This window comes from Chinchilla lanigera, unplaced genomic scaffold (assembly GCF_000276665.1).
Source record: "Chinchilla lanigera isolate Chin_1 unplaced genomic scaffold, ChiLan1.0 scaffold00019, whole genome shotgun sequence".
Classification (NCBI taxonomy): domain Eukaryota; kingdom Metazoa; phylum Chordata; class Mammalia; order Rodentia; family Chinchillidae; genus Chinchilla; species Chinchilla lanigera.
Window position 1 is genome coordinate 18,718,171 of NW_004955420.1, and position 18,900 is coordinate 18,737,070.

An 18,900-nucleotide genomic window follows, 5' to 3' on the forward strand; every position below is an offset into this window, starting at 1 on the left:
AAGTTGATAACAAAATATAAGATATTATAAAATATTTGCATTATAATTTTCTTAAATTAGTAAATGTAACCATTGACTCCATATACATAAAGCAAATTTATGTCTGCTGGTTTGCCTATAGGTCTGATCCAGGTGGATGTATTTTCATTATATTGGATGTTATATTTTGAGTTATTCTGACTTGAAATCTAGACTATGCATGATAGTGACATTACCTTTACAGGTGGGAACCCTTAGAGGATAAGGACTTGGAACAGTTGAAACAAAGACCCCACATATCCTGAGCAACTGTGAGAGTAATAATTGCAACAATCATGCTACATTCATTTACCCTGGCTAGAGAAGGCAAGGATGAATTAAGACATTCACCCAAGTCAGAAGTCACAGGAAGTCATCCAAGCTACAACTCAGGATTATAACTCCAAAGCCAATTTGACTTTTATTGATTTGCAGTGGAACTTCTCACTATGTGGAGTAAGGAAGGTATTTCTTTAGAAAAACAATACCAAGTAACAGCCATAAGCAATTTCCTTTACCAATCTAACTATGTACTGAAAAACTATTACATCACAAGCATTAGTAGAATAGTGTTGAACCTAACAAACTTGAATTCCTCTGACACATATACCCTTGCAAGGGAAAATAAAATAGACACATAAATACAGAGACCTGAATAAAAGGGATTCAGAGGAATATCCTTGTAGATAAAGTAAAGAGAAGCTGCAAAGGCATGAGGTGAACTTCAGCTCCTCTTAAACAGTGGGGAGGCTACTTCGATCCAAGAAAAAGAACAACAGAGATGAAGGAGATTGAAGCAGTAGTCAGTTTAAATGCAGTAGCAACCAGAACATTTTTCATATTACATGGCTATGATCTCCTAATTTACAGAAAGAAGAGCCAAGTTTTAATAAAGTCATGGGGATCTCATGTGCAGTGACAGAGCTGCGTTCAGACGCTAGCTCCCCTCACCACCATCTCAGGGCATGTACCTTCCATCAGGCTGTCCTTCCTACTTACCTTTCTTATGCTACCAGGCAACTTTCCTGTCTCTACTGCACTACCATCATCAAGAGGATGTTTTAAAAGCTGCACAAGAGAAAAGAATCTGGGAACATGCCATGCTTTGCTCTTTGCCACCAAATTACTGAACATCTATTGAATACTTCAAGTCCTCCACAGCACACCAGGCGCTCACAAGAGGCCCACCCCTTGCAAGTTTCTTTCCTCCCCTGAATTCACTCTAAGGGATTCATTTGGTCTGAAGCCAAGGAAGCTGGAGGGAAAACAAGACCTAAGTTGTGGAGGCAGCAGAGAGGGAAGAACAGCGATGTAAAATAGAACAAATCTACACAGCTCGCCTCCTCTATTTTTTTTTTTTTCTTAAATGGGAAGAATGTCTATACACTGTATTTTGTTAGTTATAGCTCTTTGAGTACAGAATCCAACCCTTAGATTAGGCAAAATCAAAGAAGGATGGGGGAAGGATATGCTATAAAAATGCTTAGAGGAATCTCACAGAAATCCAAGAGCAGGAACCACAGCACAGCTAGGCTCCATGGGACCTTAAAAGCCCAAGGAATGAAAGCTACTCACTCAAGATTGGTCTCTATCAAGACTTCTGCATCTCTCCCTTCTCTGTGCATCTAATCTGTTTCCTCTTGAATAGAGTCCCCCTATTCAAGTGTCCATTCCTATTCCTTCTTTCGTTCCACCCTTGGCTGTGACCTTTGCTTTCTTACACCTGACTACATTAATTTTCAGATCCATGATCAGAGAGCTGGTGTATCTCTGTATCTCTCTGTTCAAATTCTCAAGATAACAGAAAGTGTTGGTTCAAACCCCATGTGTGAGCTACCTGTTTGGCTCAGAGATGGGCTGATGGATTAGCCCTTCTGTGTAATCGGCTATGGCCAAAAGCTGAAATTCTAGAGCACAAATGAGGATTTGCAAGGGAGAACACTTTTTACCAGAATTTTAGTTTTAGTTATTCCACTTTCTTTTTCTTCTGTAAAATTTTAGACTAAACTTGAAACTATAAAAACTCTTTCAGAGATTTTGATAGGAATCATGTTAAACCTTGTCAAATTTGAAGAGAATTAAAATTACTATCTTGCACCTTCCAATCCACAGTCATTCCATTTATGTAACTTTTGTGTGGTTTTATTTCATCTGTGATTTGGAGAGTGGAGCATACAAACTTTGTGTTTTATGAGATTTATAAGTAAGGAGTTCTTCACTGGATAATTATACTCTATTTTTTTATTTTTGTTTTCGTTTCTTTTCTTTTTCCAGTATTTTAGATTGAACCAGGGCCTTCACACTGAGCTACGGCTTCAGCCATTTTATTTTATTTATTTATTTTTTGAGAGAGTATCTCACTAAGTCACCAGTAACCCTAGGCTCCAACTTGTAAGCCCCTTGACTCAGTCTCCCAGACTACTGAGATTATAAGAGTGGGCCACCATGCCTAAATTTTCACTATTTTACTACTAATATGTAGAAATCCAGTACACTGATAAGTACAACTCAGGATTATTGCTCCAAAACCAATTCGACTTTTGTTGATTTGCAGTGGAACTTCTCGCCATGTGGAGTAAGAAAGGTATTTTTTTAGGAATACGTGGTATGCCATGACCTTACGAAGTTTATATATTAGTTTTCAGATTTTTTTTTTTGTATTTCTTGGAATTTCCTACCTAAACTGTCATTTCATGAGGAAATAGAGTTTTTGTTTTCTTCTTTTCTGTCTATGAACTTTCAATTTTCTTTTCTTGCCTTATTGTGCTGGCTAAAACTTCTGGTGTTATACTGCACTCTAAGAGTAAAAAACAAAAACAAAATACCCTTCCACATTCCCAGCCTTAGGTTCAAGGTATTGGACTTTTCCCAGCAGCATGATGGTACCTGTAGGTGATATGCAGATACTTTTTACCACACAGAGGAAAGTTCTCCTCAGTCATTCTTCTGAGAAGTTTTTTGTTTTCTTCTTAAAGGTTTTTTGCAGCTCTGTTTTATAGAGGTTTGCCACTTTGAATAATATGTTCAGAGACCCAGCTTTTTGTTTTATTAATTTTCTCTGAGTGAGTGCTTAATTTTGCCAGACTTTTCTCTGTACCAGATGATATGATCTTGTGATTTTTATTCTTTAGATTTTTCATATGGTAGATTTTATCGATTCATTTTGAAAGACTGAACCAGCCTTCCATCAACCTGAGTTACTTGAGAATAAACTCACTTGGTCATTGTATATAACTCTTATTTTTTTATACTGCTGCATTTTATTTGCTATTATTTTAAGTATTTTGGTATCTCTACTCATGGAATATTGGACTATATTCTTATTTTTCTACTATATTTGTCTGGCTTTGGTATAAATTATATTGGCTATAGACCGACAAGAAAAGTGTTCTCTTCTGTTTTCTGAAATGGACTATGTAAATTGGTGTTCATTCTTTTGTAAGTAGTGAACAGAATTCTCCAGTGAAACTAAGTGGGATTCGAAATTGGAGGGGGGTATGATTTTAATGATGAATCAAATCTAATTGTTACAGAGTTATTCAAATTGTCTATTTCATACTGACTGAATTGTGATAGTTTGTATGTTTTGAAAAATTGGTTCATTGCATTTCATTTGTCAAGTTTATCTGTTTGGAGTTGTTAGCTATAACCCTTTATCATCTCTTGCTGTTTGCAAGCTCTATAGTGATATCTCTTTGTTTACTCCTCTCTTTTTCATTGTCAACTTTGCTAGAGGTTTGTCAGTTTGAATATCATGTTCAAAGTCCCAGCCTTTTGTGTCTCTAGTTTTCTCTGCTGTTCTCTATTCTTTCTAAAGGTTGGTTTCAACTTTTATTTACACTATTTCCTTTTATCTGCTCACTTTGGGTCTGATCTTCTTTCTCTAATTTCTTGAAACAGGATCTTCAATTGCCAATATGAGACTTTTCCTCCATTGTTATGACCACTTTTCCTTTAGAACTATAAATCTCCCTTTCAGCACTGTTTTAGATGTATCCCATACATTTGGAAATGTTGTGCTTTTCTTTTCATTCAGTTCAATGTACTTTTTCATTTCTTTTTCTAAAATTAGTATATGTTTGTGGAATAATATTTGCATGACTTGTATGAAGTTGGTATATGTATATAACACATCTTAATTCTTTTTTCATCCCCTACTCTCCTCTCCCTACCCCCATTTCTTGATCCCCTCCCTACCCCCATTTCTTGATCCCCTCCCCATTTAAGAAAGATCTACCTCCTTATTTCCTATTATTTATCTTTTATTTTGCTCTTTATTTATAATTTGAGTTTCTCAGACTTCCTTGTTCCCTGGGCTTCTTGGATGTATAGTATTTACTTCCAAATGCTTAAATATTTTTATAATCCTTTTGTTACTGATTTTTTTACTCTGATTCCACTGTCATCAGAAAACATACTCTGTACTCCTTCAATTATTTTAAATTTGATGAGGTTTGTTTTGTAGCTTGGAATATAGTAGTCTCAATATATGTCAGGTGTGTGCTTAAAAAGAAGGTGTATTTTACTGCTTTAGATGGAGTGTTTTGTAGGTTCTGATTATTGTTGGTTTCTAAATCCATCATGATTTTCTGTGTCGCTGTTTTACCAGTTACAGGGAGAATGGGGTTGAAGTTTCTAACTGTACCTGTGGGCTTTTCTATTTCTGCTCTCAGTTTTCTCTTATTCTACATTTTGCAGCTCTGTTTTTTGGTGCATCTATATTTAGATTATTATATTTCCTAGATTTATTGACCTTTTTATAATTGCCCAATATTCCTTGCTTTCTTTGACACATCTCTTTACTTTATATTTAATTTACTTTATTTGGCTTTTTTACTAATTTATATAGTATAACATTTCAGGAACCACAGCAACTATTGGATGGCCAGTTATGTCTTCTGAATAAACCAGTAGAAGCAGAAGCTTCTTTCTTTTTATATTGCCTACTCTTCCTAATCCCATCCTATCCTTTTTACTACAAAATATTTTGAGATAACATGTAGAACTCATATACATGGAGACAAATCTTCCTGCAGTATTTTGTGAATCAATGAACGTTTTTACACAGAAGAAGTGACAATAGCTGGTTGTATAACAGTTGTAATGGTCTACAAGGGTTGATAGCCTCAGCTGAAGACTGAAGTTTTACTTGTTTTCATTAATTAAACACATACTGGCAAGGTCCTATATAATCAAGATTAAGTTTAAATTATTAAGTAATTCTTTCCAGAGTTTAATCCCTTTCTAATAATATCAATACCCTATTTGACATCCTACATTAAATCAAGAAAGAAATGCTTATATTGGTCAAGAAGGAAACATAAAAACAGAGGGGTGCTGCAAATATTTTTAAAGATCTAAAATAATAATAACATTCTGTCTTTATTTTTTGTATAAAAGAATCTCATAACTGATTTCAAAATATCAAGGTAAAAACACTGAATGTGTTGTTGGCAGAGATGCACCCATCTGGTTCCCATGGAGGTTAAGAGCTGGTTTCCACACACCACTGCATCAAGGAAAGAAAGAGGGGCAGTTATTTCAGTGGCTAGTGGCAAGGTATTGGCACACTGGTGGCACATTTCCAATTTCAAACACTGAGCAGGTGGAAATGGCTCCTGGATTTCCAATTAATAACTCCATGATACAATATGTCTCAAACTCTTCATCCTAGTATTCAAAATGCTTTTACTTTCTCTCTTCCTCTCATCTAGCTATCTCAAGCTTGCTCACCATAACCTGAACACAATGGATTGTCTGTGATTCCTTAAGCCTTTCTCTGCTGCTCTACAAATAGCTATTTTTCCTTCTTCCTGGAATATTCTTTCCCATCATACTCATATTTTTATAGTTCCTCCTCCTTCTTTAATCTTTGATATCCCTTTTATGTAATGTAACAACACACAGTGACCTCTGTGTGCTCACAGAAGCATTGGTAGGTGCGTACATCAGCTTTTGTCACACTCTGCTGATTTCACCTACATATCCTTCCTCACAAATATGGAAGCTCTTGCAGGTAGGAATCTTTTATTTTACTTTATTTTTATCACTTAAAGTAGAGCTCAATAAATTCATAAATACATACATGAATAAGTGAATATGGATAAACAATAAAAATACCAACCCCAAATTTCATAGGTCATACAACGCATAAGAAAAACTGTCATAAACATTGTACACATTCAGTAATTTAATGCTAAAAATAAATCCCTTAACATTCCCCATCTTATAGATGATAAAACTGAGATGCTGAGGATATAATAGATCTGCAAAACCAAGGTCAAAGAGTAAGTGATGGAAGTCAGCACTTAATAGCATCAAAGTTCTTTCACCTTTTGGTTTTTTCTGAGTCCTCTCTAATTGGTAGCAGTCTTGGGAAAAGAAACACTTCCAACTACATTTGTGACTGCAGTAACTAAATGCCCTCACTGTCCTATAATGCAGGTCACTCAGGGACCATTAGCTATCTGGGTGAGGTTGCTGCCATGGAGAATTTATAGAGAAAAGCAATGTGTTTAATTAAGTGGTTGTTGAAAACACCCACCCACTATAAATGGATACTGGCAACAGAGGTGCTTTTGTTGCTGCCAGAGTCCTGCCACAGATCATTAACATATTGATAGATTTGAGGCACTTTGCAGCCCGAATGCACTTGCCTAAGGACAGAGGCAAGTCTTATGGACTTTGAGGGGGCTTTGAGGCCCAGAAACAGGAAGATAGGACACCATGCATGGATCCTGCTAGCATCCCAGGAAGACGATCAGAATTAAATTCATGTCAAACTCATGATAGGGTCTGAGCCATACCATGTGCCATCTACTGTACTAAGTATTGGAAGGTGGAAAGAGTTAGTCTTGGACAGAAGTAAATCAGAAAGCTTTCTTTACAATGTGAACAATAAACTATACTCTGTAGTATAATGTAAGAACAAGAAGGGAGCTGAGATTATTCAGGTTGATTTAATATGAAATGGAATCCCTGAAAGACAGGGAAGGTCTAGGCCTGTCATGAGGAGCAAAGGTATTCAAAATAGAGAAAATAGGATAGGGTGAGTATAGTCATGAGGCAAAGGCACAGCATCAGGAATGGGGTGAGGGGCAACACATAGTTCAGTTTAATAGAATTTCTAAAGGGACATGATGGTAAATAGGGCTGGTGTGGGTAATCAGGTCAGGTCATGCAGAGTATTAAGAATGCAAAGGAATTATATAGAGGCAGTCAGGACCCACGGAAGTCCATGAGCCATAAACATGAGAGTGATCTGGACATGTGCTTCTCAAATTTTGTCATGTATGGGAATCCTGTGTATAGGTACATTTAAGTTCAGTAGGTCTGGAGTGAAGCCTGAGGGTCAACATTTCCTAACAAGGGGCAGCTGGTGCTGGTGCAGCCATGACCACAGTTTTAGTGGTAGGATGCCTGGAACACACATAAGTGTGAAAAAATGAGTGGAAGTAGAAGATGAACTTCAGAATATTAGCTTAATTTGCATATTGCTTTTATGCTTCAGTTTCTTGTGACCATAAAACATTAGACAGCTCCAATTTCCAGGGTTATTTTTTTACTTTTTAATTATTGCTATAGTATTTTTCAGTACATAATTAGTTCAGCCATTCTTATAATTAGACTGTGACAAGGTAAAAGTGGAGAAGGAAGGGAAAAAAATATGTACATACAGAAGGATAGCTGGGATAACTGTACTGCTGATATCTAATGGTTAATTGAAAGGAACAGTTAATGTTTTATTTTTTTGACTAATTTTGCACACTTATATTTGGTAATCTGAACAACTAATTTGAAGGCAACAATATGCAACATAACAACCATTGTTGAATTCCTATCATATTGTTTGGTGAAACTCTGTATTGTTTATAATTTTTTTGTTTTTATTTTTTATTCTCTTTAATGGTTTAATAAATGCCACATTCTTACATCTGTTAACCTGACCAACTTTGCTGAAGAGATAAAAATATGTAATGTAACAACCAGTGTTAATTCCTATGACTTTGTTCTGAAACCCTGTATCATTCTTATTGTTTTTGCTTTGTTTTGCTTTTGTCTATGTTCTTGGCATTTTGCTGCTGTTCTTTCTTTTATTCTCTTTAAAATAAAAAAGATAAAAATGTGGTTGACTTTAGTCCATTGGCATCGCTCACAATCCTCTACAGATAGTTGACTTTTTTTAGTTGCTCTGGGCAGAAGCTAAATAAAGTCAAATGAACAGTCCAAGCCAGAGAACTGTGTGCAGAGGAAAAGGTTTCTGAACCTGCCCCAGGAACCTCTGACCCCGCTTCTCTGCAAACAAAAGACAATCAACAAAAAAACCAGACACAGGCACAAAGATCACTTAACCAATTTAAACTGCAGCGATCCCTGTGCCGAGACATGAAAAATCACAAAAGGCAGCAAGAGGAGTGTAATGAGAAGACAACTAGGCAGAGAGAGAGGTGCCAGGAAGTCAAGCTCTCCTGTGACCCTTAATAAGTGCTTGCCCTTGTATAGGTCATTTAATCTCTGAATTTCTTCATCCATAAAATGAAGCCAGTTATTCCTCCCAGGCTCGTCTCATGAGTCTGTTTGAGGACAGCATGAGAAGCTGCTCTGGGGATCAAGGAACTCCAGAGAGGCATCCCTGGATCTGGAAGAGAGCCCCTTGCATCCTCCTTCTCAGCATCCTTTTGTTTTCTAGGCTTGTCTTTGTTTTTATTCAAAGATCAAAAGTGCTTTTTCTTCTGGGAAAACTTTCAAAATTAAGCAGAAAAGCCCAGAGAACTTCCATGTACCCCAGCAAGTCCAAGAAATAGAATTCTCAATTTTTCAAACATGTTTCTCCCAGAGGAACCTCAGGGGGCTCGACAGGGAATGACAAATATGAACGAGATGGCCCTCACCCAGGAGAAGAAGGCATCAGTGCAATACCAAGGCACACACAGATTCTCTGCACAACAGTGAAAGCACTGTTCCAGCAAAAGTCAGGGTAGGCTAGTGGTTTGCAGTTCTCTCTGCTACTTTAGTGCTGTGATGCTCTTCCCCACCCTGATGTCCTTCCTGAAAATTGCTCATAATGCTTCTAACCTCAGACTGTAGCTGTGAAAATTACATAAGGTACAGAACTTTCAAACTACAAGGTGCTAAAGAAATGTCCCTTATTACTTTTATCAAAAAGTGTGAATCTTTCTTATTTTTCAAGATCTCTTTCTCATCATAAAGTTTTACTCTGTGCTGGTAATGTACTTGTCATACTCACCAGTTCAATTTTAAAAAATAATAAAAAGCCCTCAAATTTGTATAGCCAATGACTGTTTGAAAACTAATCGTTAAATAATAGGTGAACAATCTAGTCACTTTACAAAACTATGTGGTAGCCAGGAAACACACACACACACACACACACACACACACACACACACACATACACAGAAGTACCATTTAAAGATCATCAAAATTACATGTATTACATCCATGTAATTGGGAATAAATGGACAGCACTTCTTATAACACTTAGTATATTGTCAGTGGTCAATAAGGGTTATCAAAATCGAATAACTTTCAGGAAAAAATGCTTGAAAAAACTGTAATAATTCAACCAAATATGAATGGGAAATGAATTTCAAGTGGTCTAACAAATATACAAAAACACATTTAATAATTAACCCCAAGAAAGTTCACACAACTACACTAGTAGAAACCAGCAGAGCCAGGGATCAGACCTAAGACTTACTATTCCAAGGTCAGGCTACTATGCCATCAGCCTGCTTCTTCACTTCCACTGTCTGTCTGTTTAATATAGAAAGTTAATTGAATTTCAAGTATTTATTATACCACACCAGGAGCTAGATTCTGGGTGGTTTGAAGGGAGTAGGTAATGAAACATATTTTAATTATTTTTTACAAAGATAAAGAGCAGGAATTCCTTGATCCTAGCCACCACAGGTAAGTCTTCTTATTCAGGAATAAGAAGAATAAAAATAGGAAATCTTCCAACATCACTTTAGCCTAATATGTGTGGCTGGAAGGCTCCATCTCCCCCTGCATCCCAAACCACTCTAGACCAAGATCCCTTGAGTACATTGTGTTGAAGAACTACTTCACTGCCATCAGATCATACTTTCTGAGACTCCATAGAGTGTCAAGATGTTCTTCTTGGTGTTGTCTTAATGGATCTCTTCTAAAAACAAATACACAATTTCTTTCAAGTGTCCTTTATAAGAAGTGCTAAACAAGAGGAGGAGATAAAGTTGAAATAAACACTGTCTTGCTTTTATACCTGTGAGGGCATATGAATATCCTTGATAGGATGAGGTCTGGGTTCCTAATACCCCTTCAGGTGCATACACAACGCTTTCATCTAAACTGGATTGTAGATAGCATTTATGACTGCTCCCTCTAATTCTCTTCCTGGCTTCTCTAAATTTATTAGTGCATATTTTGTACATGTACACTACACATCTGAATTCTTTTTCCTTTTCCTTCCCATCTGGCATTTTCCCCCTCCTCAATATCTTTCTCCCCTTCCTATTTGCAGTAAATCTATCTCCCTGTTTCTTTTTCTCTGTATTTTATTTTGCTTTTTATTTATACCTTGGATTTCTCTTATGAAAGAACCCATATGGTATTCAAGCTTGTTTGTCTGATGTATTACACTTTTAACATGTTTCCAGGGTGCATCCATTTTCCTACAAATGACTCACATTTATCCTTTTTGTAACAGGATAGTATTCCACTGAAATGCTACACTTTCTTCATCCATTTGCCTATTGATGGACGCATATGCTATTTCAAGATTTAGCTATTATAAACTGTGCTGCAATATGTATTTGTATACATGTATCACTCTAATATGTCTTTAACTCTTTCGGGAAGATACCTCATAGGGGGATAGCTGAATTAAGTAGAGTTTCTACTTTTATTTTTTGAGGAATCTGCATACTGATTTACATTGCAGTTGTACTAATAGCTTGCATTTCCTACAACAAGGTAAAAGGGTTCCTTCTTCACCACAACCTCACCAGCATTTATTATTATTTGATTTCTTGACGATTGGCATTCTTTCTGGAGTGAAATGAAATCTGTGTTGTTTTAATTTGTATTTCTCTAATGGCCAGCAATGTTGAATATATTTTCATATATTAATGGTCTCTTCCTGTTCTCTGTGTTTTCTTTCTCAATGCTTTCAAACTCAGACTTCTAATTTTACCACATAATATATTTATGTCAACTGAGAACACCACAATGTAGTTCATTTGAATTAATTTGTGTGACATCCCTTGGTAAATGGCTTCCTTAGTTTATTTTTATGCCGTTAATCTTTATAGAAGGCACTACTATAAGAAACAAACATTTCAGACTATCTACTTTGAAAAAATACTTGTATAGACAATCTCTGGACCCATATGTAACTGCGATTTAACTACCTACTGGATTAGGTAGGTAGTTAATCTTGCACATTTTGCAAATTTGTAATCACCAAGTCCTGTGAACAGTGAATGATAAAGTTGCTTAGAGGCCTAACGAGGCTGGGTACGCAAAGTACTTTCCACAGTGTTTATCATGCAGTGGTTTCTCAATAAAATAGAATCATCATTTCCTTCTAACCCTGGAATATTAGCTCAGTCAACATATCGGTTTCCCAGGCCAAAACCCAAGAGTCACTATAGATTTCTCTTGCATACAATGAAACACAAAGCTTTGCAAAGCCCAACTAGCCGGCTATCAATTTATTACCTGACAACTCCAAATACACCCTTCAATATGTACTCTAGGATACATAAAGGAATTCTTTGGGCATTTCTCATTTAAAGTGGGTACTGTGTTAATCTTTTCAGGAAAGGTCGCTAGAGAGATACTGCAGAAACAAGAGGCCTTTTCTAATTCACAGCTTTGGCTCAGGGTCAGCAAAATGGGTGAGAGGAGCAGGTGGAATCTACCTCAGCAACAGGCCCAAGTCACAGTCCCACCACTGACTCGCTGCAGACACTGACCGCTGCAAGAATCTTTCTGTAGTAATCTTCCTATAGTAACGTGTGCAATAAGAAAGGTGACTCTTTCAATAAGAAAGGTGACTCTGGATGAATTGAAATAGCCTTTGTATCTATCATATTTTGATATTATTACAATATAAAAACTATAGACATGGTACATTTTTAACAATAATCTCCACTGTTAACATATTTCTATTTCTTAAATTTAGGCAGTCAGCAAAGCAATGAATCAAGAAGTTATGCTCTGATTTGTAGTGCTTGCCAAGTACCATGTGTAAACGTGGCCACCATGGCTGAATCCAATCAAGCTCAAGGGTAGTACGGGGCACTGTTATATCTTCTGTGCTCCATCCTTTGTACATTCTCCGTCTGGTCACTTTATCTTGCCCAGTCTCCACTTCCCATTTCTAAAGTGGCAGTCATAAAGCCAGCAACGTCGCCGTAAAATTAAACCAAATGTTTGAATATGAAAATATTTCCAATGTGTTGTGTATTTCAAGGCCTTTCAGTCTCATTGTTCTAAAACTGCAATCATTGTTTAAAAGCAGATATGATTCAAACTGCTAGCTGGGCAGCCAGAGGCTCCTCATCTTCACGAGAAGCCAAGTGTCAACGTGCACGAAGCTCCGTCCTTTCCATCCTACAAAAATGTGCTGTGAAGAGGGTCTTGGAAGGTTAGAGAAGTTGTTCTCTATTAAACTACTACAGTTCATGAGACCTGAATGGCTGGGTCTTTGCAAACATGCATGAAGAAAATAATTTGAATTAAAAGAAAGAATCAAAAGGAACGAGTAACCCCAGGTTTTGATCTCTGAACAAGGAAGACTTGAGTGTTCGTTCTGTTTTGCTTTGTTTAGCTGCTATGTTTGTTTAGTTTAGGTTTTCTTTTCATTTTGTTTCGCTGTTTTCCCTTGCCCATAACTACTCACTGTGTCAAGAGCCAGAAGCCTTGGATGGTCTCTCCAGCAACCTCTGATATGTGGCCTTTCAAGTCTTCCATGGCCGTTTCTATGGCCCCAGGCTGAGTGAAGAAGAACATAGCTAGTTTAGAGAAGACAGAGCCCACTTTGTACTTATGAGTAGTTAGAATATCCCTACCACACCTATTCCAGAAACCTAATCAGGACATATAGTTTTTGCAGTTATCTGGCAGAGAATTTACTCTTGAATGCTGCTTTCCACCTGTGCCTCTTGGGTGGAACAAAAGTGATCCAAGTTCTAGCTTCCAAATTCTTTCTTCAAATTTTTATTTTTATTAGCACATATTTGCAACGCATAATGATTACATTCATTATAGGGTGTTGCTACATACACAGAACACATCCTAATTCTTCCAAATTCTTACTCATAATTTTTCCTAGAAATGAAGGTGCCCATTTTCAAAGGACCAGATTTTCCCATAACATGTTTATCAAGAAATTTAAAGCCCTTAGCAATTTATACATTTTTCAACCAAGCCTTTTCTCTCTTTACAGAACACATGTCAAAATAGCAGCTCTCTCCCAATTCTCTGAGCATAAATTTTGGATCGCTAGGGATATAGCTCAGTGGCACAAGTGCCTGCCTGGCAAGTGCAAAGTTATGAGTTCAATTCCCAGTATAAAAAAAAAAATGTAAATTTTACCTAACTCTGGGAGATGAAGTCATTCTTTCTTCTCGCCTCATGTTCTCCTTTCCAAACAAGTTTATCTGTTTTATACACCCAGATCTAGCTTAAAGATTAATTGATATCTATCTTAACAGTTCAGAGACACTCTAATAAAATGATTCTCAAATTTCAGGGCAAATCAGAACCACAGATTTCTGGGATCATCCTTAGAACTACTGAGTCAATCAGTCTGGGTTGAGACTTCCAGAAAAGTTCTCTGGTGATACCACTGGCATGAGAATCATGGCTGACTTGGTAGTTACTCTCCATCTTCGGCCAAGGCTGAGAACCCCTAGAGTCCATGAGTTATCAAGTCTAAACCATTTTATTTGAGTAAGGAGGAAAGTAGGGGCATAGGTGGCAAGTAACTTGCCAAATTTACTCAACTAAAAAGCAACAGATAAGAAATTCAAACCTTTCCTTGTTAGGTCCGTAGCATACTGACTCCTTCCTTCCCAAAACTGAGCTGTATCAGTGACAATCTTCAATTTGTATCCTCTGTATAATAGAACTTTTATCCAGAACCCTACCTTTTGTAAATACTGATATTCCTAATCTTTCCAGTGTGAGACCCTTCTTTCATATAAGGAAACAGAAATACAAGCCTGCCTAGGGACCACTGAAATACTTCTTTCTTCCAGAAGAAGGATGATTGCAGTATTCCCTTTGCTTGTTTTCTCAAACTATGATAAGTATCTTTGAAACCTTTCAGGTACAATGTCCATTTGTTATGGGTACCCATAAGTGAGAAAAAAGAAGAAAAGATGAAGTGAGGGTAACGGGTGCAGCATTTCGCCTACTTAGCTCCTCACCATGCCAGCTTGTCAGTTCACTCCCCATAGCTGACATCACCCAGGAATGCATAGAGTTAAGATGCCTAGGTTCATATTCCAGATCTGAGATTGATTAGTTCTGTGACCAGAGCCAATTCCTGAACTTCTACTTTTTTACCTGTGAGATGATAGACAGGACTAAACCAACTTTCTGAGTCAACCTGGTGGTCAAGACTTCCTAAGAATTTTCAAGGAAATGTAGTCGTAGCCCTTACCCTGAAGGCTTCTGATTCTATCACTTAAATAAGTTTCTCATGGAATCAACCACCAGCCAGTGGACGGAATGATTTCTGACTTTTATCTCAGTGTCTGCTGCTAGCTCACAAATGTGCAGAAAGGTAATGTGGTACCCCAGGCTTGCTGAAGCCTGTTTGTCATGAAATCAGTAATTTCTGGGCCATCAATCAAAACACCTCAAACTTCAGCTGACAGAGATGGTTATACCAATGTCACTCATTACCCTGTAGGCAAGGGTATCCTGCCCTGGAGGGAAATTCCCGTGACAACTCTGCCTTCCCTTGGCCTCACCCCCCTGTGATACTCTGTGACTATCAGCTTGCTGTTCAAAGTCCTCTATAAAAAATCATGCTTTTTTTCATGACTCAACTTAGGTACATTTTTTTCTCTTTCTGTATTCACATAATTTTGGCATCGTAATTATAACTCAGTAGTGAGACTAATAGGTTTGAGAAAAAAATTTAGGCTGGGTTGGAGAATAATGAGATGAAATAAGGATTTTGTTGGATGTTTTCATGCCAAGAGCTTTTCCAAAAATATGTGAAGATGAATATAATAATGTAGAATTTTTCAAAACCTGATTTCTATTCCCTGTGGAAAGTAAATGCCAAAATCTATCAAATTGAAAAATGATCTATCCTTTGATCTAGATATGCCACCTTTGTGGAGTTAAATTTCAGAAATTCTTGAATATGTGTAACATGATACATGCACAAGTGTCTTCTGAAGCTTCTTTTTAGAGAGCAAATATAGGGGAGAAATCAGAAATATCTATGTTCAAGTTACTGGTTAGATGTATCATGGTGTAAATTAATCAGATGTAATATGATGAGGGTATAGAAAGAAAGAAGAGACTTATGCTATTATAAATTTCAAAATACATTTTCAAGTGAAAGGCAAAAAATGTCAGAAGAGAGGGTAATATAGGCCACCACCTGTCTAAAAGGGAGATTAGCTAAGAATCATTATTTTTGCTTGCTTGTATATGCCTGAAGTAACTCTAAAAAGATCTACAGACACTATTAACAGTGGTTTCCTACAAATGGAAAAAGAATATTTCATATACCCTTTCAAAAGGTAAATATAGGGCAGGGGATGTAGCTTAGTAGCACAAGTCCCTGCCTGGCAAGTACAAGGTCCTGAGTTCGATTCCCGGTATTAAAAAAAAGTTAAAAGCTAAAAATAAATGCTCTTTACCAAATGGGCCGGCAGCTGGTACAGTTCTGTGGATGTTCTCATTGCTTGCACCATTCTTACCCTCAGTAAATGTACTGGTCAAACCTTTATAGGACATAAAAGGGAAAGGTTCTCCAAAAGAGAATTTTACTCTCCTCAATTTTATTTGTTGCTATAATAAGTTTACTTCAGCTAGTTAGTATAATTTTTTTAAAATGTTCAAACACTTTACTTTGTGCTGAGACACCAAGGTTTGAATTTCAGCCTTTCTCATGGCTATGAGATCCATGGCCAAGGCTCTCAGTGTTTCGTACATTAATTCACTTGTTTGCTAGACCAATAAAATAGTAGTAACTGTAACAGAGCTAGTGAGAGCTGCCATGCAACCCTGCATATAAAACTAGTAGTAAACACTAAATGATAAAAGGCTGTATCACCATCTCCTTATTGCTAATATTAAAAGGAAATAATCATGCCAGAATTCAGTGATCAAGGATTAGTACAAACAAACAATCAGTTCTGAGCCTCCTTGTAACTAAGATAGATAAGAAAACATGGTCAAATGATAGCTTCTCATGTTCTAACATAGTACAATGAGTGGTATCACCTCATATAGTCTGGCACTTAATATCTTTGGTCAAAGAAAACCTTCTGAGGGAATTCAAATATATATGTGCTTGTTTCTTTGCATTTCCTGGAGCTAGGCTACCCAGGCTCAGCAGTCATGCAAACACCCTTGCTCATGCTAATGAAAGAGTGTTCTAGAGACTCAACTTTCTCTCATGGCTGCCCTTACAACCATGCAGAGATCCCTTTGCAATGAGCTCACAAGTGAGAATCATCTGTAAATTAGATGGGATTTCTAAAGGCAAATTGATTTCGTTTTGAAAATGAAGTAAATGCATCCTATTATATTATTGTTAAAGGTGTTCCCCTAAAATGAAAACTCATCTTTATCAAAATCTGCAAGAAATTTCAGTGTGAGGAGAGTTGGGAAATCCTCTTGCTCTGTGAGATGTCTATTTCCTAGATGGAAAGGAAGCTGGCACAGGCAATAACAATAAAACTGGCTCAATGCGAGAGCAAGACACAGGGAACCCTATAGCAAGAGAAGAAGAAAAGGGAGAGAGTATGAAAGCAAGATTAGTGTCACAGAAGCAATGACAACTCACGACACAATGGGAAGTCCTGAACCTACTCATTAAAGTCTCATGGCTCACAATAGAACACAGGCTATAAAAAGGCCATGGGGAACCAATAATTAAATATTAAAAGATCAAATAGCTTTAGTCCCATTAGTTTGTATGTAATTTACATGCTCAAGTATAAATTTAGAGATAATTCCCCAACCCAAATCGCTTTCAACTTTCTGATAAGGTATCTGCAAATAGAGTCCTATAGGGAGTTTAAAAATATCTTTCCTCGTGCGGATTGAGTATTGTTCCTTTCATAAGTAGTTGCTTTTGAATATCAGTCTCTACAACTAAGACAGTTATCATAATATGCCTCCAGTTTTTAGCCTGGAGGGATACTTTTTGTTCAGAGTAAGAACTGGGCCTTTTTTAGATATGTCTAAGCAATAATAGTGGATGAACTAAAACAGAAGGAAAAGGTTATCCATGCACACTGACAGAAGGGGTTTAAGCCTTCATTCCTTTGACCTCTAATCCATTTTCCAATGTCACAGGGAGTGCAGTTTGGAGGGAAAGGTCAGAAGTTTCTGATTCTGAACCTGTCTTCCATTCCTGGAGTTGTTCCAAAGGTGATGATTGACCTTGAGCATATGCCATCTCCCTTGTGGACTCCAGGGGTTGGATTGCATATTCCCAGGACTCTCTGGATCTGGGCAGAATTCTCCTAAACTAAGTCAGAGGGGTCCCATTTCAGTAAATAAATAATAGGCTGGAAGCCTAGGGGAAGGAAGTCACCTCCAGACTGACCAGAGAAGAACACAAGAAGTCTAAGGGAAGAGACTGACTTCTCTTCTGATCTGATATTCAGATATGTGATGTAAAATTGCCTTTTGTCAAGAATTAATTCATGTTTCAATATCAGTCAACCTTTCGCAAATCCAGCTGGAGACTTTTTAATTGTTTCTTTTTGTGACAACAATGGTCGTCTATTCCTGAGACACCTGCGAAATTGTTTGCTGTCCTGACACAGAAAGGCAAGGAATAACTTGCCTTCTGAGAGGAAATGATACAAAGGGAAAACAACCTAAATCTCCATCAAGTGTTAAAGAAACCGTAGTATATCTCCATAGCAGGATATCATGGAGGTATTAAAAATGATTTTATGAAGCATATTGCTGTCATAGGAAATAATATTTAGCATATAACTACACATTTATATAATGAATTATATATACAAGAAAGCAGTAAAAAAAGATGCATGCTCAAATGTATAATAATACATTCAGTACATTTTGGTTAACTTTGAGCCATGGGACTCTGATGACTTTTATTTTGCTTATCCACATTTTCCCATTTTTCATCAATAAACCTCTTCCTGGGAAATGATTTTTAAACATTTTGATAAAAAAAAATTTGACTGAGAAATTTTTTCACTCACTTACTGCTCTTCTAAATTTGTAAGGCATATCCTTTAAATTCTTAATCTGCAATAAACTGAAGTGCTAGCCTTTTGGCAAGTCCAAGTTTACTAATTATTGTGACACTGAGTAAGGAAGCAACCCCCCTGGGCCTTCTTTCCCCCTGAAAATGGGGAGTTGTGCAGCTTCTTGGTGAACAGAGTGTAGTCTGTGGACAGAAAATCTCCATATTGCCAGAGGATTTGCAGAATCTAATTAATTTACATGGCAAAGATTGAGAAGCACTGGACTACAGCATCTTAGCTCTCATTTCAACTCTAAGAAATGATACTTTATGGCAACTTCATAGATCTGAAACTTTAAGGGTCTTGGTCATTTTAATTATCCTTTGGATAATGCCTTGGCTTGATCTTGGTCATGCTAATTATCCCTTGGGAAAAAGAAACTAGCTTCCTC

The 18,900-nt window shown here is 37.0% G+C and overlaps 1 protein-coding gene across 3 annotated transcripts in view; it reads right to left on the reverse strand.

Moving 5' to 3' along the window:
- Tprg1 (tumor protein p63 regulated 1) overlaps nt 1–18,900 on the reverse strand; it is a 220,450-nt gene that overhangs the window by 85,588 nt on the left and 115,962 nt on the right. For all 3 annotated transcript variants that reach the window (XM_013513625.1, XM_005383239.2, XM_013513626.1), the window contains one exon: nt 12,929–13,020. In XM_013513625.1, the coding sequence (XP_013369079.1) occupies nt 12,929–13,020 (92 nt within the window). The remainder of the gene's footprint in view (nt 1–12,928; nt 13,021–18,900) is intronic.